The following is a 25523-nucleotide window of genomic DNA, read 5'->3' on the forward strand; positions in this document are numbered from 1 at the left end:
ATTCAGTCAGAATACTTTAAAACGCCAATTGAAGAAATTAGTAACTTTTTGTAACAAATGAAATACTTACACAAGTCTCGATGAAGGGAAATTCTCCGTGATAAACTGATTAACAGTGGCCACATTATCTTCTCTGTTTGGCTCCGGTTTACATTTGACCACGAGGGTGTATCCTGAAACCAAATTGTTTAGCTCAAATCTTACTGAAATAATAAATAAATAACATATTCAGGACTCATAAAACATGAAGTGATAATTGTAAAGACCAAAACAAAATTGTATAAAAACTGAACCTGTTCAATCTTCAGGTTAGGTAAGCGGACCCTGTGAAAAATGGGATAGCGCTAGGGAGATGATGATGATGGAATTGTAAAGGCCACTACGCAGAAAGAGCGCTTCGGTAAGGCTGGAAGCGGATGTTTGTACGATAGACCGCGCTTCACTGTACTCGAATTTCTACCTGAGCGGGTGCATAGATTTGTAAAACGCAACATAGTTGATACCTTGCGAGTATTTGCTCTTGAGATGCTGCAGCGGGCCGAGGCAGTAGAGTTGGCCTCGCACCATGACGGTGAGCCGCGAGCACAGAGCCTCGCACTCCTCCATACTGTGTGACGTCAGCACTACGCTGCGCCCGGAGCTCACGGCCTTGCTGATTGACGACCACACGAGACGCTTCGACGCTGGGTCCATGCCTGTTATTGAAAAACTTTGATTGTGAACTTACTGGCTGTGAGCTACGATGGTAGCTGATGTATATGACGTGGACTGTATTACTATAATATGAAGGAATAATAAATACTTAGCTTATGAGAGTCATTTAATGTATTTTCACCAAAGTCACCAAAAAAGCACAAGACGTAAGCAAGAAAAAAAACCAAGATACAAAAACGTCAAAAAAGAAGAAATATAAAAAACATATAAAAAGATTATAAAACCTGCGAAGAGTGCGCAACACTGGCTTTATTCAGTTTCGATTAGATTTTTTCTTATGAATACGTGTGATCAACGCTGATCTTCCCAACCCCGTGAGATTCGTGGAAACGAATGACGAAGTAAAGTAACAGTAATTCAAATAAAATAAAACACAACAGCACTTACCTGTAGTAGGCTCATCCAGGTAAATTAAAGGCGCATCTCCTAGCAACGCAACTGCTGTACTGATCTTTCTCTTTGTTCCACCACTGCATTCGTAAACCTGTACACAGAAACGTAAAGAAGTAAGACGTGCCAATATAAGGAAATTTATGATACTACACCGAGTGCAAGTTGAGCGTAATAGAGAAGTGTTCGTAGAGTATACGCACGGATGGAATTCGTAAGAAGACACGTAAAGCGAGATTGACTTTAACCACTAACCTTCTTGTCATAATGCTTGATAAACCCGAGCGAGGTGGCGAGCTGGTGCGCTCGCGCAGCCCCCTCCCGCGCCGGTATGCCGCGCAGCAGGCAGAAGATGCGCAGCGTCTCGCGCGCGGTCAAGTTGTCTAGCAGCGCGTCGAACTGCGGACAGTAGCCTGCCAGAGAAGAGGGAACGGTGTAATTCTTTATCGAGGTCACATTAATGCCGAACAACTACATCACAGGACAAGTGACCTTATCGACAAACTAATGTTTATAGGCGATGATACAATAATGTTTATTTAAATAGATATTTACAAAATCTACTGCAACAATGAATGCCACTCGCTGATCTATCTGGCGTTGTTCGAATCGTGTCCGCATCTTTAACCTCTTATCTGCCGAGATACCAGACACAATATATTTTACATTGTGACTAGTCGAGATCCGTGTTTCGGCAGACAACAGGTTAAATCCCTATATTTGATATCGAGCGATCGACGGTAGTGTGTTAGGTGTCAAAGATGAAAAGCCGCCAGACTCAAATAGGATTGGGCCGGATATGTTTGTCGCATGCACCCTGAGCGGTGGGCACGGATCGTCACGCGTTGGGTGCCTCATCACGTGTACATGCGTCGTAGTAGACCTCGAAAGAGATGGCGTGACGACTTGGACGCTTGCTGGAGGGAGTGGCCGGAGTACGGACAGGACCGCGAAAAATGGAAAGTGGAAGGGGAGGCCTTTGCCCAGCAGTGGGATCTTGTAGGCTAGATTAGATTAGTGTAGTGTGCACGTACCGATATGGCGGTACACGTCTCGCACGTGCGTGCGCACGGAGTGTCCGTGCACGTGCGCGTCGCCGGCGGAGATAGTTGTGTCGCCTGTCAGCATGCGGAATGCGGACGTCTTGCCTGCACCGTTCACGCCTAGTAGACCGAAGCATTCGCCGCGACGGACCGCTGCATATCAGAAACATATAAAACTTAAAAAAAAAACAATCATTTGTTCAAATCATAATAAAATGAATATACTTAATACAAAGTAACTCAAAACTTTAAGGATGTCAATAAACCGCAAAAATGAGGCGACAAAGACTGTGATGGCGACATTTGACAATTGACAAGTCTAATAACTAAATGGAGCGCTTCAATTTATGTTTCGAGTAAGAGAGCCTTTTGCTTTTGCAATTTGGCGCTTTGGGTTAGACAAAACCAGATAAGAGAGACTATTCCGTTCAGATGTTCTAAAATGCATGCACGTAATAACATTATACAAACCGAACGAAAGTCTGTTGACTGCAAGGAAATCCTTGTAGTACTTAGTGAGGTCTTTGCAGTAGAGGCTTTGCTGTGCTCGCTCAGTTCGCGTCATGGCCTCCACGTTCCGTCGTTCCTGTGCCACGTCACTGTCCCCGGCGGTCGGTACTGGCGGAATAAGATGTAATCTTCGTCTGCCCATTATTTTTGATTCCAACTGTATCGGAAAGCAAAAAGTTATTTAACACGTAACAAGAAGTAGATTTGCCGCGGAAGGCACACATGACTTGGCCGATAGCGGAATAGAGAAGGGCTTTTCACCCGTTACAAAATTTATGACCACAGATCTAAGGGTCCTAGAGAGGAGCTAAGTTTAAAAAAAAAGTTTTGACAGACGACACGACATTTGCCTCTTTTTCAAAGTTACATAATAAAAAATTTATGATAAAAATACAAACGTGATATGATTGTGATTGATTAACAAAAGGTGACGGGAAAAATATTTACCAGTTTAAAGACACCGTACTCTTTAAGAAGCAAGATGGTGAAGCATATAATTCCGACTATGCCCATCATAAACAAATACCGGCCAATTCCCGGGTCGCTCCACTTCAGAAATGGGTCGTCGTCGACTGTAAACAATTAATTTATGTACATGAAGTTCACAATGCTCCTTTTTTTTCGACATAACATTTTACGACAGTTGCACTCACAGATATTAAAAAGTGAACTATTATTTAACTAGGCACCTAAAACGCTAACGTATACAAAATAAAATAACAATAAATACTTATAAAAACATAAGTGTCAGCATATTGCTTTAGTTAGACATTAAAATCTATTCTAAAAAGCGTGAAAGAATTAGTAGCATTTTTACAGGCACTCACCATGTCGTTTGGTCCACCTATTTAATATATTTACGCGACAGAAATTAACAACAACGCACTTTCAAATACCACCCAAAAATAAAGTGAGTAGATACTAGAAATATAGCACACAGAATAAGGGACTCACTTACTACAACACACGGGGACGCGTAGTCTCTCGCAGATTAGTTGCCTTGTACAATTCTTAATGCCATCGAACTGCGTACAAAGTGCATCGCAGGCTAATAACGAGAATGAAGACACGCTCATGTCTCTGCAAACGTGAATAATGACGTTCCTTTTACAACATATATTATGTTAAAAATGATTCTTATTTGGTAATGGACGCCCCGATATAAAAACGGAAAAAGCAATAGAAATAAAAATATTGTTAAAGATTTTTATCTATGATGTTTTTATTATATTAGACTTTGGAATACAGGAAAAACCAAATAAATAAATAAACCAATATAGTATCACACCTGTACGTATCAGACAGAGGTGTATTGGATAAAACCACAATTAAACTATCTAAGTTGAAGGTAGCAAGAATGTCTTTGTTTACCTATTGCGCTTCAAATAAACAGATTAACAAAATGTACTGTATTCATGTGTTATGTCTGATTGTTGAAATTCTAGTTCTGTGCAATAAAGTATATTTGATTTGATTTGATTAACAACTATTTTTAATCTTACCTAAAACTTCGGCTCAAGCAGTATATGGGCAGCGGGGAGAATACCCAATCAAATATATTCGCATAAAACGGACTACCCACTTCTGGTAGCCGCAGTACTTCTATTATAAGGAACGGCATGCAACCTGCAGGGATAAGAGGTAATATCACATACATCTGTTAAAAAAAAATCCAACAAGTTAATAGGGAATGTTGTGTTTTATTATAATTCGCGAATGTTTAGAAATTGTGACAGTTTTTTACATTCGCAAAGTAACTTCGGCTTAATTTCGTATCTGAATTTCGTTGGTCAAATTGTACCCTTGATTCTTACCTAGGAACATGTTGATGAAGCACATTTTGGAAAATCCCGAAGCGGGGGTGTCGAAAAAGAACGAAGCCAAGTAGTGCTGCGGGATGGCCGCTATCGAAAACATTATCAGTACCAGGAACACCCTAGCTGGAATAAAACGATTATACATAAACCCAAACATTAATAAAGTTATTTATAGTTTCATAGGGCCTTACTCGTATACTGCCATTACTTGGGATTGTCAAAAAAATGGTCAATTGAAATTGACAACTAAAAAGTTATTCTTTGATTACAAGATGTGTTCCTCATTTCTCATGGACCAATTGTATAATTCCACCTGGACACCTGTATAGGACTAAGCAGATGAACCAAGGGAAAGAGGACTAATCCGATGCAAAACAGCATTGGAACATGTATCATTGGACGTTGCGGGAGAATGATGATAGCGAATATTGGAAAAGAGCGATGAATCACGTCTCACCCAGCTCAGCAGGCGTAGATAGCGAGCTCTCTTGGAAGCAGGCGAGCGTGAACACTATTATCAGGTATATGAACCCGAGCCACAGCCAGTCCCAGAGGTAGGCGCAAGTCCACATCACGACCGGTCGCACTCCTGACACGCGCTGGAGAAGCTTCGCGCCACTCGTGCGCTCCTGGTATAGCAACAAACGTTAGTTACATTCAAATAAATTTGATATAGGCAAAATATTGTTTATGTGCCATTTCTCCATTATGGCGGCACGAGCGGCAAAATACGAGTTCGCAAACCTGAAATTCCGAGTAGTCGCTAGATTACATATTGAAAAAACAGATTTTTTTTATTTCACTTCGTTTACAGTTGATCGTTTAAAATAACAAGTTCTTATGGGAAGTTGAATTAACCGAAGAGATTCGAAAAAAATAACATATTTTTTTGTTTATAAACTGACCTTGACTACAAAAAGGACAATGAAGGCTGTTACAAATGCCATACAAAATCCAATGTTGAAGGCAAACTGGAATCCCATGCTACTTCCTGAAGCCATTACTTTAACCTAAAAAAATATACAATATAAGCAAATATTTTTTTCACGTGGATCAAACCGACTATTTTTGTCTACCAAATTTAGTGCTTACCAAATGCTCGATAGAGTATGGCAGTGGATAATTAACGAAGTTTAAGGAGCCCTTTGGTACTAAAGCTCGGTACACAGCGTCGTTAACGAGAGAGAGCGAGATAGCAGAATCATGATAGCCGTAGTTACTGAACCAGGCAGTTATGTTATCTGGAGCGAACGTAGCGCCCACCAGCGCTTCGTAGCGAACTCGAGACAAGTCTTCTTCGGACTGCAAATAAAATACAACCCTTTACAATACGTCAAACACATCTCCAAAAACCTCTAACAGCGGAAAACCTTACCAGTTTCAAATAAAACTTCCCAAGATTCATAGTTCCGATATCAGTTAACTGCATATTTGGGTAAGTTGTGGATTTGAAATAGTCTTTGTAAGCCATCATTGCTTTGGCTTCCAGAGTGCCATCCTTTAACCCGGTATCTTGAGACATGAGGGTTTCTGTTTTCTTGAAGCCACTTTCAAGGCTGAGTTTCAGTGGGGGTAGTTCTGACATAAACTTCCAAGACCTCGCTACTAAGACTGATATCGTTATATTGATGATGGGAGCTATGCATTGTATGAGCGCTACTAGTTTACTCCTCATAGAACTATACGCGAGCTTCAGAAACATGGCCTTAATGTGGTTTCTTAGTAGTTTGAACCCTTTTACTTTCTGTATCTCTGAAAAATCTGTCAAAAGAAGATTGTGAGTAAAAAATGTTAAGACAGAATTTTAAAACATCTACGAAATAAACTTTTTACCGATATCGGCTCCGTTTCTATGATTTCCATTAACAGGCATGATAGCGACGTCGTGGCGGGTGGTGCTGTTGACTAAGTTAGCTCGAGTAGCATCGGCGGAATGCGGGTTCACGTTTATTACATTCACTTGCATAACAACCTGTTTGTTACTGTTTCCCATATTTTTCTTAGGTGTAATCTCTGCATCGGCGAATTCTTCCGCTCCGGCCCTAAAATTTGTGAGAATTAAAATAATAGGTATAAAACAATAAAAATGGTCCGATATGAAACCAGAAGAAGTGAAGCTTGTCACAATGCTTTGACGGTTTCATTTCAGCGCACTCTTTGCTAATTTGTCATGTGGAAAATACCCAAGACTCACTTCATAAACACCTCTTCAAGACTAGTAACCGAAAGTCCATAACTAGAAACAAGTAACGCATCCTTTACGTTTTCAAACTCTTTCAGCATGTCCGGGAATTTTGCAACATGTTCAGTTGTAAGGATGTACGTAAGTTCCGACCCTGTAAACAAAAGAGGGCTTTACAAAGAAATTGGTCTTTATAATTCTGAAGGCTTTCGATTGGAAAAGTAATATTGTAATCGGACTCGAAACAAGAAGTAATCGTCATTAAAAATATTAACATGTGCAGAGGTTCGACTCACCTATATTCGTATTCTCTTTGATATCGGGAACGTACTTTTTGAAGAACTGCGTGACTTGGTCAACGTCACAGTTATCGCCTTTGACTATTGTGAGTTTATACCCAGTTCCGTAATGTTTCTTGAGAAAGTAGGGGGTGCCGATACACTGCAGCCTCCCACCAGCCATGATAGCTATGCGGTCACCAAGTACGTCAGCTTCATCCATGAAGTGCGTCGTCAAAACCATCGTGCGACCTGATAAATCAATGGATATCATTTCAAGTGCTTGTGCTTTGTTTTTATGTTATCTTTTGTTGTATACTCTTTTTCTTAATAATTACATTGGAAAAAATATAACTATAAAAAAAAAACTTGAAAAGACACAAAGGAAAGGTCAGGCAAGAAATATTTTTTTAAAACTAAGGAACGTTAATATACAACTTTTTGTCAAGAGCTATGCCAGGGGCCAATAATAAACCTAACACCAGGGTCAGTCAAGTTATTGATCTCACAGCACATACGGCAGAAGAAGACTTTGTAAATGGTATACCTTTCTTTTCTTTCTGCAGCAAGTCCCACAGCGACCTTCTCGCGGCAGGGTCAAGTCCTGATGTGGGCTCGTCTAACAACACGACGCGAGACGACCCGCACATAGCCGCCCCTACTGACAACCGCCGCTTCTGCCCACCCGATAGATTACTAGATAACGTATCTCTCTGTAGCAAAAATAAAATTGTATTGAGTTAGGTACATTATTTACGGATAACGCGAAGATGCCAGTAAGTTCTATGTTCTCGTAATTGGGTTACACAAAGGCGTCTCCAATCTCCAATTTCTGCGAATCGATGTTTTTACTAAGATATTTTTTATAGATCTATGAGTGAAGCAGCTTTAAGGAGTAAACTGAAAAAAGTTTGAACATATTTGTTTAATGATAGGACATGTTTAGTGTCTGTAGAGCATTATTTTGTTTCAATATTGGTAAAATTGGTTCAGATTCGTCAGTTTTCATTGTTTCTGGCATGTCATGCACAGTTTACAAGTGTGTAATAAACACTAATAAAAATTGATTTGAATCTACATTCATCCTTACTTCACCTTAGTAATCAATGGCCGGTTCAAGGTCAATGATACTATCGTAATGTTTGACATAAGTATTCAGTTCTATAGCGACACTGGGGAATTAAATATTTAAATTGGTCCTTGGGAGAAACAAACATACTACTACTAATACCCATAAACCTAGCCTTGCTATATCAGTGACCAAGCAACATTTTTTCTTACCTTATCTTCTAACTCCAACAACTTTACAAAATGATCGACTTCATCTTTGATTTTTGTCTTTGGAACTCCTTTTAGTCTCGAGTAGAATATGATGTGTTCCCCGACTGTAAGGTCTGGGAATAACACGTTGTGTTGCGGGCAGATCCCTATGGATTTGCGGGCGAGTTCTGTTTCCGTAACTATGTCGTACCCATTGATAGAAGCCGACCCTGAGGTAGGGGGTACCATTCCTGAAAATTATATAGCAACTAGTATCACAATTATTCCACAATTTAAAATGTCGAGTCATGCTTAATAAACGGGGCGTTTTGATTACTAACCTGTCATCATAGATATAGTGGTTGTTTTCCCAGCACCGTTATGGCCTAGTAATACTGTGATTTCATTTTCATACATTCTAAGATTTAAATTATCTACAGCTTTTTTCCGCCCTCTAAATACTTTTGTGAGATTCTGAAATGGAAATAATAGAGTTAACATGTTATGTGCACTAATCATAAACGAATGCGTAATGAGATGACACATTTCCTGTTTTAGTTACTGTTTTAATGTCGTGCTACAAGCTGATATTACTGTATAATAGCTAATGTGTTTAATTGATTTATGAATTTTCGACAGCTATCTAAATATGATAATCTGACATCTCGATTGCTTTGTTCGATGTGCGAGAAGATATCAGGACATTTCACACTGTTGCGAAAACCTGGCATTTGCAACAAATTTTTATGTAATATTCGTCTGATAGAAGTCATCATATGAGTCGACTGGGTTCTTGCCCAATACGGTGGACGTTTTATAAGTTTAACTATACCTAGTAACTTGTGTGTAGTATTACATTTAAAAAGCTTGTACTTCGTGGATGGTATTTTATATTTACACGTCATAGAAGGGAAGATACAAGGAAATAGAGGAAGGGGAAGACTAAGTGATTATTAAGAAGATATGAATGCATGGGATTAACTGTCTGAGAACTGATACTAGGCAGCTAAATTACTCAATTGTATACCAATATTTTATGTTTATTTTTATTATTTTTAAAGAAAGTCTAGGGCCATGTGCCATGTGTTTTTCTTGCAGCTTCTTTTCCCCGGCTATACAGGTTGTGGGAAGCTGCAGTAGTTTTAGGCGGATGAGACGTTCGTTATGTAAAATTGACGATTCAAAGTGTAACTATGTTACCTATTGAATAATGATATTTTTGAATTTGAATTAAATGGAACAGATTCAAGTGAAGGCGAACGTCGTGTCTTATAAGGAAGTGAATGAATGGAGAATGCTACACCAATTAGAGCGTGGCTCTTAAATAAGTGCTGATGATTTTTGTCTTTATCTCTTCTTCTATCGTGTGGGTTGTGAGGTTGGAGTACCAAGCTCACAAACCCTGGTGTCAGGGTTACTATTGAGCCGCCAAAGGCCCCTGACATGGCTCATGTAACGACTACTTACTTACATCAGTAAGTAGTAACCGGGACCAACGGCTTAACGTGCCTTCCGAAGCACGGACCAACATCAACAACAACAATATCAACAACATTAAAGAATGTCCGCGTATGTATTGTAATTTAAAGTCCTAGCAGTGTCGCTAGTCTGATAGAGTTGTAACTGTAAATCTCACCTTTATATTAACGCCCATTCGGACGCCTTTTGGTTCTTCATCGTGAACAACCTTCAGTAAGGCATCATTGTACTCTAAATCTCGTACGTCTTTTGTCCTTTCTGAAAACATTTCACACGAATAGGTATATGTTTTATCTTTAAATGCTCTAATCTTAAATAGTCCCTATTAGTTAAACATAAAGTAGGTTCAGAACTAATACATACATACATAAACTCACGCCCGTAATCCCTAGTGGGGTGGGCAGAGCCACAAGTAATCAAAGACAACTTGCAGCCACTGTTGATACGATGAACTAATATTACGGGAGTTAAAGTCGTTCACATTAACAGGATTAACCTCGATATATTAGAACGTGGTGGGGAATCAACGGCACGGGCAGTGTTTTAGACATTTACTAGTGAAAGCCACATCATCACTTACTATCAGGTGATATTGCGGTCCAACTCGAACCTATTAAAAGTAGAAAATACAAAGTCAGTAACATATTTATTTTTCGAATGTACTCTTTGTTCCGAACGAAACGAAGTTTAACATTTGATCGTCTTTAAACAGAACGAATGTCCTATCATGATTGGCCTTAAGTTGTACAGTAAATGCATGTCAATAACACGATTCATTATAAGAGCATACGCCCAGTAATAAACAGAAGCGTACAGTGGAGGATCAATACTATTTAATTGATTATGACCACAAATGTCGTTCGCAATGTATCGATGTTCTATCAAATATTCATAATGAAGACTGTTCACATGATAGTAGACAAAGAAAAAATGAAATACGTCAACGTGTTTCATTAGACACAGTATAATTGAAATAAAAATTGAGGAAATTAGTCATGCTTACGTTATGTCGGCATATTAAATAGATAAATTTGTGGTTCTAACTTACTTTTGTATCGATGTTTCACCGTTTAATGACTAAATATAATTTTGTATATACCCAGTATTTAGGCATATACATGTTAGTGACATCGTAACGGATGATTCAGACCATGATTCTGACTTGATATCAAGAGTAATTTTCCGTCGCAAAAGTATGGAACCAAACATAATTTCAAAGAACACTAAAATTGCATGTTTTTCAACTCAGAATCATGGTCTGAATCATCCCCTTCAGTATTCGTTACGTACTTGTATGGCTATCTGTACGTACTTATACGGGGTGTAAGTGACATCGTAACGAATACTGAGGGGGATGATTCAGTTCATTATTCTGAGTTAATATGAAGTGGAATTTTCCATCGCAAAACTATAGAATTGAAAATAATTTTAAAAAATCACAAAAAATCATGATTTTTGCGACGGAAAATTCAACTTGATAACTCGGCATCCTGGTCAGAAACATCCTCCTCAGTATTACACCCTGCATAAGTTGTTTATATTCGTAATGTTTACCTGCTAATTTACTCTTGTCGGGTCTCCAGTAGCTCTTAGTGAAAGGGAAGTACCAGGGCAAAGGAACCCCATACATGCCCGGCCTTATCTTCTCTATATACATCGCTATCAACATGTACAATATGGCGTCGAATATCAATATGAGAGCAACATGGCCGGGCTGGAAGGGATCGTGGTAAGATATTGGCTTGAAGAAATCGCCCCATTGTAAACCTGTACATCAATAATATCAACTGTGTAATTACTTAGTAACATAACATAAGGTCACGACTATATCTCAATTGGGGTAGCCAGAGGTACATTCATCGTAACATGTACTAAGTACCCACGCCTCTCGAAGTTTTCTGTTGGATCAACGTGATACGTGGTGAGCGGTATGGTATCGTAATACTTAGTAGTACTAAGTTAGTATCTAATAGTACTAAAAATGTAAATGACAGAGAATAAGCAGCGGTTATTGAGCTCCCCATTTTTATTTATAATTTATATGAAAGGTGCAGTTAAGGGACGTAATAGTATGGCGCGGACGGAGGGCAGACATAACATATCCACCTGGGGGGTGCCTCCGTGCCTGCACCATTTCGCCTTCTGTTTTGCCTGCATACATTTTGTTGGACATTTAACGAACACTTATTACGTACTTTCTGTTTAAATTGGCTTTAGTTTTTGAGGACTGTTTAATTTTATTGTCTAAGATAGATTAATTGCGTCCTTCAGGGCTAACATGCGTAAAGTGATAAAATTATCGATCGATTTTGTCGGAATCGATAAGTTTGTTTTTTCCCCTAACATGCGTGGCACGTGATTTTCTTCGTATTTTGACAGAACGATATCACTTACTTCGGTTCACATATTAGCACCAATCGACAAAACAACATAATTAGTCAGAATCGATAAAATGACCATGACAAAATTTTATGTTAGTCATGTAGCCTTACTGGAATCAATTATTATTAAAACATCATTCAATATCGTTTGTTAATTCATAAAAGTGCTCTAAAGCTGATTACTTAGCCCCTTACGTTATATTCGTAATGTCCCTAATAAAAAAGTGGGACGTAAATGAGTTCCCGAGTTAAAGGTCGTTGCATGCGTCACATGTACCGTGAGTAAGCGTTATGTGTAGTTATGTAGTTACCGCGATTGTCTCGGCAGTAAAAAAGCGCAAAAATTATAATAATATAAAAAGGTCTTTATTACCTAACTTTTAAATAGATAAGAAGAGTACAAGAAAGAACAATTTAAAAAAGAAAAAAGCAGTTAGTGTTCTTACTATTAGCACACCCCGGACACTTTATACAAACTACCTTGTTTTACACAGACACTACACATTGACATTATCGTACACGTGCATCTGTGTGTGGGACGTCTGATACCATACGATTCAGACCCTGTCCAGATGGGGCGTTTTACGCGCGTTATCATACCACAGAGTACTTAAAATTTTACGGATACAAACGCACATCTCCAAGCATGCAGGAATCTGTAAAGTATACAAATTACTCTGTGGTATGAAAACGCGAGTAAATCGCGCCTTCTGAACAAAGTCTCAAGTCTATGTCCGAGGGGGGTGAGGTAAACCTAGCTCAGACGCTGGTGGAGAGCGAAGAGTTGCCGTTCTATACGTAGTATTATTCCTGACATTCCCACTTTAGGAACATTCCCGGGAACGGCACATGCCTGGTTATGAGTCAATATTATGGTGCGTTCAGTTTGCATAGAAACGCGTTGCCAGTTTACTTTTTATTGAAACATTCCATTCCATAAGCTCACGACTATATACCAATGGGGTAGTCAGAGGTACATCGAGGTGATCTAAGTACCCACGCCTCACTGAGCTTTCTGTGACCAACGTGATAGATGGTGAGCCGTAACCTAACGCTAGAGCCAACTGTGTTAGTGAAAACTGCACTTGAGATAAATTAATAATTAATTGATGCAAGTCCAGTACCGGGGTTCGAACCGGCGTTCCCATTTGATAAGCAAGCCGGTGTATCCCTAATTTGTTTTGGTATTGAGTAATAAAGTAGCAGATTTGGTTAATTACTATATAGATAGGCACAACTCTTTTCCGGCAAGATAATTGGGTATGTAAGGCATTTTTGAAGGTACTTTTTTACATTTTTAAATGAAACGTCTAACATTTTTAAAATAAACGTCGTTTATTAACCGATTTTATTTGGTACTAGCTTTTGCCCGCGACTCCGTCCGCGTGGCGTGTTATAAAAGGAGAAAGGTTAAAAAATGTTTAATTTTATTATTTTTAAATGAGGTTACAGTATAAGTAGCTCAGTTAAATAATGAATTGTTATTAATTTCTAGATTATTAGTTTATGATTTGGTTTGATATTTTAGGAAAATACGATCAGTTTCGAAAATTTAAACAAAATTTAAAAATTACAACAGAAATACGCCGTGAAACGTCCGCCTGGAAAATTCAACAGAAAACTACCTACGAAAGATTTGAACCATCCAAGAATAGTGAAAAGTTCTCCCGCAAAATTCAATATTTGACACGACCATCAACGACGTCTGCCCTCACGCGTCTGCCGCGTTCCGGTTGCTCACTCGGGTATCTGCCCCCCCCCCCCCCTCCGCGCCTCGCCACCGCTGTCGCCGCCCCACAAACGCCGCCGCGGCCGCGACGTTTCTTGGTTGCCACTACCGCGAGCTATAAATTTCAAGCCTCTAACTCGCTTCCCGTTCCCAGGGAAATTTTTAACTTTGCATTCACTAAGGTATTTATAATATATGCATGTCAAATTTCAAGCATCTAACTTATGCAGTTTAGATTTTTTTATACAATTTTTTTTTACCCGCCAATTCCCATTTTTCAAAATACAGCCATAACTAAAATTTATATTTACTAAGGTATGCATGCATGCTTTTATTCGTAGCATGCATGCTAGATTGAAAACATCTATCTTACGCTGTTTAGATTTTATCATACAAATGTTTTTTCCCGCTAACTCCCGTTCCCGTGGAAATTTTGCAATATCCAGTTGCAACTAAGCTTTAAGTTAACTATGTAACACCCCATTGTACTACATGGAATGCAATAAATAATTGAATTGAATTGAATTGAAAACATTTATCTTACGCAGTTTCGATTTTTTCATACAAATGTTTTTTTCCCACTAACTCCCGTTTCCGTGGGAATTTTGCAATATCCTGTTGCAACTAAGCTTTAAGTTAACTAAGGTACCTGCATGCCAAATTTCAAGCGTCTAACTTAAGCGGTTTAGATTTTTCATACAAAAGGATTTTCCCGTTAATTCCCGTTCCCGTGAGAATTTCGGGAATTCCTTTCTTAATACACTTCTACGGTACCTAAGGTACCTGCATGACAAATTTCAAACGTCTAACTTGAGTGGTTTAGATTTTTCACACAAAAGGATTTTCCCGCTAATTCCCGTTCTCGTGGGAATTTCGGGAATTCCTTTCTTAGTGCACCTCTACGGTACTTAAGGTATCTGCATGCCAAATTTCGAACGTCTAACTTGAGTGGTTTAGATTTTTCATACCAAAGGATTTTCCCGCTAATTCCCGTTCCCGTGGGAATTTCGGAAATTCCTTTCTTAGTACACCTCTACGGTATCTAAGGTATCTGCATGCCAAATTTCAAACGTCTAACTTGAGTGGTTTAGTTTTTCATACAAAAGGATTTTCCCGCTAATTCCCGTTCCCGTAGGAATTTCGAGAATTCCTTTCTTAGTGCACCTCTACGGTATCTAAGGTACCTGCATGCCAAATTTCAAACGTCTAACTTGAGTGGTTTAGATTTTTCATACAAAAGGATTTTCCCGCTAATTCCCGTTCCCGTGAGAATTTTGGGAATTCCTTTCTTAGTGCACCTCTACGGTACCTATGGTACCTGCATGCCAAATTTCAAACGTCTAACTTGAGTGGTTTAGATTTTTCATACAAAAGGATTTTCCCGCTAATTCCCGTTCCCGTGAGAATTTTGGGAATTCCTTTCTTAGTGCACCTCTACGGTACCTATGGTACCTGCATGCCAAATTTCAAACGTCTAACTTGAGTGGTTTAGATTTTTCATACCAAAGGATTTTCCCGCTAATTCCCGTTCCCGTGGGAATTTCGGAAATTCCTTTCTTAGTACACCTCTACGGTATCTAAGGTATCTGCATGCCAAATTTCAAACGTCTAACTTGAGTGGTTTAGATTTTTCATACAAAAGGTTTTTCCCGCTAATTCCCGTTCCCGTAGGAATTTCGGGAATTCCTTTCTTAGTGCACCTCTACGGTATCTAAGGTACCTGCATGCCAAATTTCAAACGTCTAACTTGAGTGGTTTAGATTTTTCATACAAAAGAATTTCCCTTCACTACTCTGCTCCTATTGATTGTAGCGTGATGAAAAGTATACTATTACCTGTCCAGGAGTATGAAGAATAATTGTACCAAGTTTCATTAAAATCCGTCCAGTAGTTTTTGTTTCTATAAGGAACATACAGACAGACAGACAGACAGACAGACAGACAGAAAGACAGACAGACAGACAGACAGACAAAAATTTTACTGATTGCATTTTTGGCATCAGTATCCACCACTTATCACCCCCTGATAGTTATTTTGAAAAAATATTTAATGTACAGAATTGACCTCTCTACAGATTTATTATAAGTATAGATTGAGTTATATATATATATATAACTATATATATATATATAATGTTATGTTGTATTATATATATGTTTAGTATTCATTCAAAGCATTCATACTAAAATTCATTCTTCCCTTCATTCTCTCTCTGTTCGCCCAACCTCCGCAGCGTCAATACGTGTAATATGTGTAGTGTCTATTTTCATCATTTAAATAAAAAACAAGTGAATTATAAAAGTGACTTTTTGTTTTTAACGCCCCGCTGAATTAGAACATTCTCTTATCTATCAAAATAGTGAACAATATATATATATAAAGAATTGAGAACCTCCTCCTTTTTTGAAGTCGGTAAAAAAAACCTATGTATTAGTTCCGTTATTACTATTACATTACCTTTAGAAGTTCCTTCAGATATGACCATCATCTGAAACGCGTATCCCATCGCTGTATTCGATATAAAGCTGAGTATGACCTTGGATGTTGTACTGATGTCCTCGTACAATACTTGTGTCATCATGTAAAATGAATACGTAGTGAGCCAAGCCAAACCCATGAATGAAGCGGCAGTGTTTGCTGTGGACAACGGTACTTTGATAACATACGTACATTTGACAACATACGACAACGAAGCATCACGCTTTTATCCCCGAAGGGGTAGTCAGAGGTGTATAATAACATTCACTCCACGCCAGTAATAATTGGGCTCGATCAACCGTGTTATGCATATAACAAAAAATACTTTGTGAGTCTGGCCCTATTTTGGCCAGGACATTGCAGACTGAAATCACCTGGTTGTGCGAAAAATAACATGATTCCGTGTTTCGACATGTTAAGCCGTTGGTCTCGGGTACTACTTACTAATGTAAGTATAGTTCAATAATAACAGACACCAGGGTTGCTGAGGTTGATTATCCACCTCACAACCCACACGATAGATATATTCTATATTAAAACTTACACCTATATGTAAGGAACATTTGTCATAAACGCTCAATATCTATAGGTACTTACATATTTACACATATGCGGTAGCGGGAGTGTTAAGGGATCGAGAATTTAATGATAAATGTTCGAAGTTTTACGAACCCGCCATCGGTTTAATAAAAACAATCCGCCGGTTTTAAGATATAAATTCTCACTTTCCGCCCACGGTACCGTCTTTATGTGTATCGAGCTTGAAAGTATTAAATAAGTAACTAGATAAGTATTGGTAAAGTATTGAAGTCATGTTGGAAAACCAGTATGAACCAGGTCAAGCGTCGCTACTTAGGTCTAACGTTAAAGACCTACTAAATTAAAATGTTGTGCTGTGGACTCTTTTAAAAATAGCAACTATTTTTACAATTGCTCAGGTTTATTACTTATATTCGTACACAATAAAACAGGCAAAATGCACAGATATTTTTATACGCTTTTTTTGTTAGGATTTTTAAAAAATCTTAAGAATGGATTGTCGTAAATGTCGACTAAGGGATAACTTTAGATGAATGGACTGTATTATAAATGATGAGATAGAACACAAAGTATGTACTAAAAGCGTACTTATGAGCATGCACCACGGCATAGAAAAAAGAGGTTGAAAGGTCCAAGTGGGCGGGAAACGCGCGTCATATAAGTATGAGCAAATAGTTTATACTTCAACTTTGCACTCCACTCGTCCGCAAACTTTACGACATACGGGGCTCCGTAAAATATATTAATAAGTCGTTTAGTGTATTATAACCTGCAGGGCAATAAGTCAAATATCGATTATCGCAGGAAAGCTACAAATCTTAGTATGATCGGCTATTTATTAAAAAAATACTTTTGTATGTTTTGTTTAGTGTGTAATGTCTTACAAACAGTAATGATAAAATTGCAACTTATTGGCTGCAGCCTATCACATAAAATATACATTGCCCGTAAAGGGGCTACCAAATTTGAGAAGCAGTAGAGCTATCGTAGTTATCTGTTTGCAGGAGTAGTAGTCAAAGAGAGTGGGGTGAATCGGCGACAACGGTTTTCATACAAAATGCGCGTTAGGGCCTCCCCAATCTCTTTCTTCTATTCCGTGGCATGCAGCCATTTAATACCCCGTCGCATTAACATATTTTTGGTGTTTAGTGAGACTGACACATTCGACTTACCTAGAGCTCAATTTGTAAAGTACTAAAGTGTATACGTACCTAATAATGCTCATATCCGGTATATTAATTATTACTACCATAAGCTTTAAATTCCGGGGATTCCTTGTTAAGTTTTCATAATAATAGCTACATGTCTCTTTTTACTGAAAATTGTGGACATTCTTAGGTCATTCCGCCACACCGCCGCCGCCACAATCTGTAGGTGCTTACTTCATTGTATAGTCTATCTATTATAAACACGTTTCTATATCATTAATATATTAAATATATTAAAAGTACCTGAATACCTTATAGTATTCCCGAATACACGATTATCTACTTTTGATCTATTAATCGAAGATATGTTTACAGAGAGTTTAAAAGCGATGATAAATTACGATGCAATAGAGAAGTGAATTTAAAAGTCTATAAATAAAGTACAGTGTTGAAAGAAGCTAGAGCATCTCTGTTTTCTCTACATTTTTATTGAAGTTACGTAGATACTTCGGTATTAGGTTTAAGTTGCCTTGACCACCAGTCAAGGTGACAATGATTCTAGGCTCTATATCCACCCATAAATCCACGCCTATTTCCACAGTCATTATGGACTTTATTTGCTTCGATCCTGACATACCTATTTCTCGTTTCCTCCACATTCTTTGTTTCACACACGCGCGCCGATTCAGAATACATTCTACCAATAATTTTAAGGACATCATAAATCCAGTCAAGGCTCTATTAGAATTAATTTTAAGAATACTTACAAATATTTGATATTGGTAAAAGAGTACAATGACATTACATACTATAGGTAGGTATACATTACATACTAGGATGTAGATAAGTTACTAAGCTCTCGCTTTTAAAGAATCATTTATCACATAGCTCGAAAACTGTGATATATAACAACTAGGGAATAAAAGTATATCTCTTCCTATTGGGAGAATTGTGATTGCTGAATGTAACGATTTATAGAAGTCTATTTATAACCTGATAGGTATATAATTTACGTAATGTCTCACGTAATGCTTCCGCGAATATTTTCTACTTCTGTAGATGGTATATTCGTAGCGGACGTCTCATTTGAGTGAGTTTTTTGCGTGAATAGTATCGCGTAGTATAAGCGATCCGCAAGGTTACTATAATGGATATAATAACATAATGACAGGCGACCGGCATCTAGTATATCATTACGACTCCTCACCGACACGTTTCTTTGATTCTAGAGGGTCATTTGACTTGGTATCTCGTCATATGTTTTTACTTTCACTTTTCAATCGTATTTTTCACTTTCTAGCTGTATAACTATTGAGTAAGATAATGTAAATAAATACTGGAGCACTGGAATTTAAATTAGGAATTGTTGCTTTCTTTCTGCTTATGACTAAGTAAATCTTATGATAATACTTATTACCTGCACTGTATGCCACTTTAGTCACGGACTGTGGATTCGGCTTTATATTGTTTTATAGTATAGGTATTTATTCCTAGTTATACATTTCTAGGAAATGAAGTAACTACTAGATAATTATCAACACGAGATCTAGGTATTATGAATGCAAGAAACCACCATGAAACTAAAGGTCTATATAAAATCTTTATGACTAAAAAGTTTTGCAACGTAAAGGTTCAAATTCCAAATTCGTTCATAGTCAAGTTGAAAACTGTTGACGAACGACCGTGGACGTTATTCAGCTGTTTGTAAACAATTGTAAATTATTGTGTAACTAAACATGTATTTGTAAAGATCAACTGCTAGTATGCATTCAACAGCATACTCCCATAAAAATCAACCTGCAGCCAGTTTTAGTATTTGCCAGTATGTTTTGAACGAATGTCGTTTATTCGACAGGCGCCTACCTACCTACGGTATGGGAATGTTTGTGAACTTATGTGTGGAGTGACCTCTAGAATGATTGTCTGAATTAAAACCATTGGTTTCATCAAACGATTCGCTATGGCATTCATTTGTCTAAAGCTAGGTTTAATTGGTCAATCAAAAGCGACGCACGTGCTGTTATTACGTTTACTGAATTCATTGGAGTGTATAACTCTACATAGACACAAAACTGACGCCTAATTCGAATAAAATTGTTTGTAATTTAAGTGTGTAGCAATTTCACTCGGGTCAGACAACACGTGTTATGATAACGCTGTAGGTACTCTGTAACCTGTTTGTGTGTGTGCCCTTGGTTTTGGTTTCAAACAAGACCATTAATCCGGCCCCAGGGGGGACAGAACCCTTCACTGGGGCAATTCCTGTTCGGCGCGTCCTTGCCACGGGGGTTGGGGCCTCTTAATTCAGTATGCCGGAGTGAGATGGTGGCTGACTTTGGATAGGGACCTAGACCTACAAGGTATAACGTAGATCCCTTGACAAGGGATACGGATGAAGACCTTTACGGTTGCAGAGGCGTAGGAGGCCGACGTACGGCAATGCAAGACGGAAGATTCTAGTCACAGGGACTGTAACCTGGAACTTGACAGAGGGCAGCAGTAACTGTCAGTACTATTCAGCGGCGGAGGACAGGAGTTCTAATGCGGCTTTGAAACTCTGGGCGCCATCCCACTCGCGTCAGACAGAGTATTTCGGGGCGGGAGGCAAGAGGGAAACCACTGCCTTATTTTTCCCTAAAAAGTAGCATGCAGAATGCTACATGGACAAGAGCGTGGCTCTTAAATTACTGATGATGACTCTGTAAGCATATTATTAATTTCTTTGATTCACTTAAATCCATGAAAAATAAAAGTAGGTAGGTATAATAGGTAATATAATGTTTCGTCGATTCAAATTAAGTTGATTCTACCTTGGTTGATTCTATACTAACTTTAAAATCAGCACTCGCAATCCAAGTGGATTACCAGTAATTAGTTTTATAACGCCCACTCTTGGCAACAGCAGGGGGCATTGTACACGCTTTGTCTAGTATAGTAACATATGTCTATGTGCCGGTGTAGTTATTTTTATTTATATTCATTATTGATTTCTCGAATGGTAAAATATTATGAAAGGTCATATAGGTACTAAGCTACTACTTACCTCGGGAGAAGAATACGCTGATCATAAATGAGAATGTTAGCGACGCTATCATGTAGAGCATCAAGAAGAACATGAGTACGGACCAGGGCACGAACGTTAGCACTGCATATCCTTCGCCAGACTCCGTCCTGTTGAATGGAATCTGAAAAAAACAAACCTATAAAGTACGGACAGATTTAAGCTGCGCTTCCACTGGAACGGAACCGGAACAGGCGGAGCTGGGACGTTCTCATTTTTCGTTACATTTTGACTGAAAAATGTATGGAACTTGGTCCAAGAATCTCCACTTTGAAATCTCCACTCCACAATGAAAGCTTGATGAAAGCGGTTTTTTTTGTCTGCGGTCGTGTTAATCAACTCAACATTTGTTGCTAAATAACTAAGTCTACATTAACAATTATATTAATAATTAATCATTTTAAAGGGGAAGTTTTTCAGAGTTCGAAACAAAAAGGTTTGCGTAAGCGAATTCTAAATACTTTCAAAAATAGTGCTGTTGGCAGACTGAACGAATCTAACCTGATACCAAAAATACTAGAAAGAGGGCCCCAGTCCCCCATAGCACATCAGCAAGTGCGTTTTCCGTTTGGGTCGAGAGGTAGATCTGGTTAAGAAAATGGTAAAAGGACCCCCTCTTTGACCTCACTCGTTCTTGCTTGTTGCTCTTGTTCTAACGAGTTTAAAGTAGTTGCAGATGTTTATTTTAAGGATATAGGTGCTTGGACTTCATAGAAGCAAGCATTTCTGGGGTAAAACTAGCCACACTGTTATCCGAATCCAATATAGGTATGCCCAACTCCTCTCAAATTTCCCTCTTGTACCTTCCTTCCAACGTGAATGTAATAATTTGTCATTATCAACCCTATGGTTTTGACGGTTTTTTTTTTAATATCAACGAAGAATATCAAAGAAGAAGAATATTTTTGCATGTTTTTGTTCAGCGAACTTTCTTATTAACAATCTTCCATAAATCAGTTATCAGGTACTAATTAGAACAAACTTCATGGGACCTTTTGAGCTAAAACATTTTAAGAATTGTTTTATTTCATAATATACGTGTTTTGGGGTTGGACACAAAAATGTAACGAAAAATGACAACGACTCAGCATACAGCACAGGATCATCGTCGCTTACGAATACCGTCCGGCCGATCTATTTAATGCAGCAGCAGCATTAAGCAGAATTCCGATCCTGAGATACTGAAATCCGATCCTGATATTCCGAAATGTGGTCCGTACCCGTCACTTAAAAAAAATTAATAATAATAATAATAAAGTTTATTTAGGCACTTCGGCAGTTTTACTTCCGCGTGCGGATCTTTCCCCCAATTTTAAAGCACGCAAACACTGTTTATCATGCGAGTTTGTTGTCATGAGTAATATCCGAACAGCATGCATGGTGGGAAACAAACATAAGGCTAATGCAGACGACAGACAGTCCGCGGTGTATGTTTTGGTCCGCGATAAATATACAATACGTAGTGTATGGAACTAATATGGAAATCAATGGTCAATTTTATGAGAATGGTTTGGTTGGTTTGGTATGACTGAACGAAGTCCGCCGGGGACTCTCCTTATTCCAAGTTAGACCTTGGAAAAACTATAATAGCTTTCCAGCTTAGTAGGACACAATTAGCAATAAAGTGCTAAATGGACTTTGATGTCATCAAGTTGCATACCTACGATTGTATTCGAAATAATAACCAGCCGCGAGTTTTAAGAATAAATTTTTTTTTACTATATATATTGTTACGTCATATTAGTCATGAATTTACAACAAGATAGTGTAGTTAAGTATAAGTAATCGAAACACTACAGATGTATAACAAGTTTCCTTCTAAAAATATTCCTAAATGATTTCTAAATAAAAATAATACTGACCTTGAATAGTAAAACCATGAGGACAACAGAGACGAGCAGGAAAGAAAATTGTTTAATAAACCACGCGAGCCAATGTAGCCATGATGGAAGTCCCATTATTGTCATAGTTTCCTGAAGACATATATTCAAACAGTGAATATTCTATTATTACAAGTTAGGTATGTTTCTTGGTTTGAAACCTTTAAACTTGATAGAGTGTTTATAACTAGTTGTTTTACCTTTAGTTGCAATTCTTTCTCGGCAGTGACCATTCGGACGGTATTCACAAATGTATAGGCGAACGCTAACATGATTATCATCGAAATGAATCTCTCTAAGGCGATTAGTAAATCGTCCTCTCTGTAAGGCAGTTGTGGCATTCGTTGGAGTAAGATTTTCGGTTCAGATGTGCCCGTCTTTGACTTTATTATTTCCCTTGAGAGTGCATGCTGTATCGCCAGAAACAATTCAGGAGTATAGCCTGTAATGTGTTCACGTATTTAGGAACAATTTTTAAAATGGACAGAAATATTTTTAGCTACATGTTATTGCTCTATTATTAGCTAAGGCGGGTGTGGTACTAGAGATAATAATGCATGAAATAGGTACTCAGGCTCAGCAGGCGTGAGTTGGCTGTACAGGTTAATTTAGATGTGAACTAAAGATACACAAGCCGTAAGAAGAAAGTTGTGGGTACAGTTGTTCTACCTGGCATTTTCCCGCCGTATTTGTCTTGAGGGGCGCGGGGGCCCGGTCGGGGGAAGAGTGGAAATAGTAAGTTTGTCCTCCAACTGGCCCTAATAGGGTGCTCTAACATAGGTTGCCTCATCACAGCTGGAAATCTCAGTGTAACTGTTATGTGGTCTGGAAGTTCTGTTATATCTGGAATATAGAACCACCTTCATAGACCTAAGACTACTAAAAATATTCTAAACTTCCATAACAATTATATAATTCTAACTAAAATAGATTTTCTTGTGTAACATGGCATAAGTTTTTTATGATACCAAAGTCATTTTATAAAGCATTTAATTAAGTTAACAATGCAAAATTTGTTTATGAATAGGTAAATATAAAACCAGTTAGATTAATATATGTATAAAAAAAAACTTATAATGGAAAATTAAGACCTTTCAATGATTTAAATTTATTGTTTGACTCATAATTAAGTATAAATTATAACAGAGTGGAAGATATTACTATGGGCTTTTTATCTATTGTTTATAACAATTGTAAATGTAACACAACAATTAGTTGAGAAACTTACTTAATAAATCATCATCAAACTGTATTCCAACTAGAGTGGTTTTCATAGCATCAGGTTGAGTGAGGGCATGTTCCAACTCTTTAGCATTTGCATATCCTTTGGGAGGAGGCAGTATTGATGGGTCTAAGAAGAAAGCCAAGAAGCCCAAGTTGTCTGCTGCCACAGTAGACATGGCTTCATGAGTCACTAATCTTAGTAGAGGGTTCTCTGGTGAAAAGGCCAATGTACCTTCCCTCTTTATAGTTGTGAGATTCCCTCTAAAATCATAAATTATTGTTTTTTTATTGTGTTAATCAAGTTTAAACATAATTCATAACACTAGTGCCTGTCTGCGATTTCACTTGCATATAGATCATTATAATTTAAAGAATATGTGTTATTCTGATGAATAAGATATCTTATTGTGAGTTTCACTATAATATGTTCAATAATACATATTTATAAATTAAAAATATGTACTTACAATAAAAGGTGAAATTTCAAAATACAAATTCTTATAAAAATTCAATTAAACATGATAATAATAATATATTTACTTACAAGTCTGTTCCAGTTAAGTTGAAGTAAGTTGGTGTGAATTCTGAATAGTTTACAGCAGGCTTTGATTTTGGATCCACTAAGCATCTTATAAGTATTAAGAACATGGAAAATATCACAGGAGAGGCAATTTCGAATATGGTTTGCCATTTGTGCCTTTTTTGCAGGATAAAGTTCTTCCAAACTAGTAGTTTTAATTTCTCAAAAGACGACATTTTTGTAAGCCTATAATATAAAAAATGGCATGATTTTTTTTGACTAAACTTACGTAAAAGTTGACACAAACTTACATTGTTCAAAAACTTTAATTAGGGGTAGGTAACTAAATTACCCTCTAACAGGCAGCGAATTTATATTCACTTCAGTTCTTTCATAAGAACAATAATTTATTATCAATATTCTGAAGTATTAAATGTAGTATAAATAAATCGAAGTCTTTTATTATAATTGCGATCAATAAAGACTAAAGATTTCTTAGAACAGAACTCAATTATTGCGAATAGGTACACAAAAACTAAAAATATTACAGATCTTGCGAAGGTTACTATTGCATACTATCGTATTACTTACCAACATACGGCATAGTTACGGAATTTTATCGATATTGGAATTAACGCACTTCATTTAATTAAATTATTTCACAGCGTTTTACAGAAAAAGCGGAGCCCTTTCGAATTATAAATAATTTCGCAGAAAGACAGACAACATCTGACATCCGGCAATGACTTTGACGTCAAACGGTCAGTGTTACCCTTGTAATCTTTATGTCAAAATCGATTTGTACCTAATGAATCGAATTTGTGTTATATTCAATTAATAGATCACATGCACAGCACAACTCTATTAATGGGTATAGAGCAAAGAGGA

General features: G+C 37.7%; 1 protein-coding gene across 1 annotated transcript in view; it reads right to left on the reverse strand.

Moving 5' to 3' along the window:
• LOC126368817 (phospholipid-transporting ATPase ABCA3-like) overlaps window positions 1–25372 on the reverse strand; it is a 29744-nt gene extending 4372 nt beyond the window's left edge. The window contains exons 1-30 of the mRNA XM_050012975.1: window positions 25227–25372; window positions 24660–24881; window positions 24120–24376; window positions 23561–23734; window positions 23092–23333; window positions 22874–22984; window positions 20994–21135; window positions 16242–16421; window positions 11228–11440; window positions 9831–9931; window positions 8536–8668; window positions 8216–8445; window positions 7482–7647; window positions 6953–7186; window positions 6669–6810; window positions 6308–6516; window positions 5850–6235; window positions 5567–5776; window positions 5380–5484; window positions 4932–5103; window positions 4472–4597; window positions 4160–4283; window positions 3616–3737; window positions 3105–3229; window positions 2619–2814; window positions 2139–2300; window positions 1360–1517; window positions 1102–1198; window positions 504–695; window positions 71–173 (exon numbers count right to left, since the gene is read on the reverse strand). Of these exons, the coding sequence (XP_049868932.1) occupies window positions 71–173; window positions 504–695; window positions 1102–1198; window positions 1360–1517; window positions 2139–2300; window positions 2619–2814; window positions 3105–3229; window positions 3616–3737; window positions 4160–4283; window positions 4472–4597; window positions 4932–5103; window positions 5380–5484; window positions 5567–5776; window positions 5850–6235; window positions 6308–6516; window positions 6669–6810; window positions 6953–7186; window positions 7482–7647; window positions 8216–8445; window positions 8536–8668; window positions 9831–9931; window positions 11228–11440; window positions 16242–16421; window positions 20994–21135; window positions 22874–22984; window positions 23092–23333; window positions 23561–23734; window positions 24120–24376; window positions 24660–24871 (5024 nt within the window). The 5' untranslated portion in view covers window positions 24872–24881; window positions 25227–25372. The remainder of the gene's footprint in view (window positions 1–70; window positions 174–503; window positions 696–1101; window positions 1199–1359; window positions 1518–2138; window positions 2301–2618; window positions 2815–3104; window positions 3230–3615; window positions 3738–4159; window positions 4284–4471; window positions 4598–4931; window positions 5104–5379; window positions 5485–5566; window positions 5777–5849; window positions 6236–6307; window positions 6517–6668; window positions 6811–6952; window positions 7187–7481; window positions 7648–8215; window positions 8446–8535; window positions 8669–9830; window positions 9932–11227; window positions 11441–16241; window positions 16422–20993; window positions 21136–22873; window positions 22985–23091; window positions 23334–23560; window positions 23735–24119; window positions 24377–24659; window positions 24882–25226) is intronic.
• Window positions 25373–25523: the final 151 nt, after the last annotated feature.

Source organism: Pectinophora gossypiella, chromosome 8 (genome assembly GCF_024362695.1).
Source record: "Pectinophora gossypiella chromosome 8, ilPecGoss1.1, whole genome shotgun sequence".
Taxonomy (NCBI): Eukaryota; Metazoa; Arthropoda; class Insecta; order Lepidoptera; family Gelechiidae; genus Pectinophora; species Pectinophora gossypiella.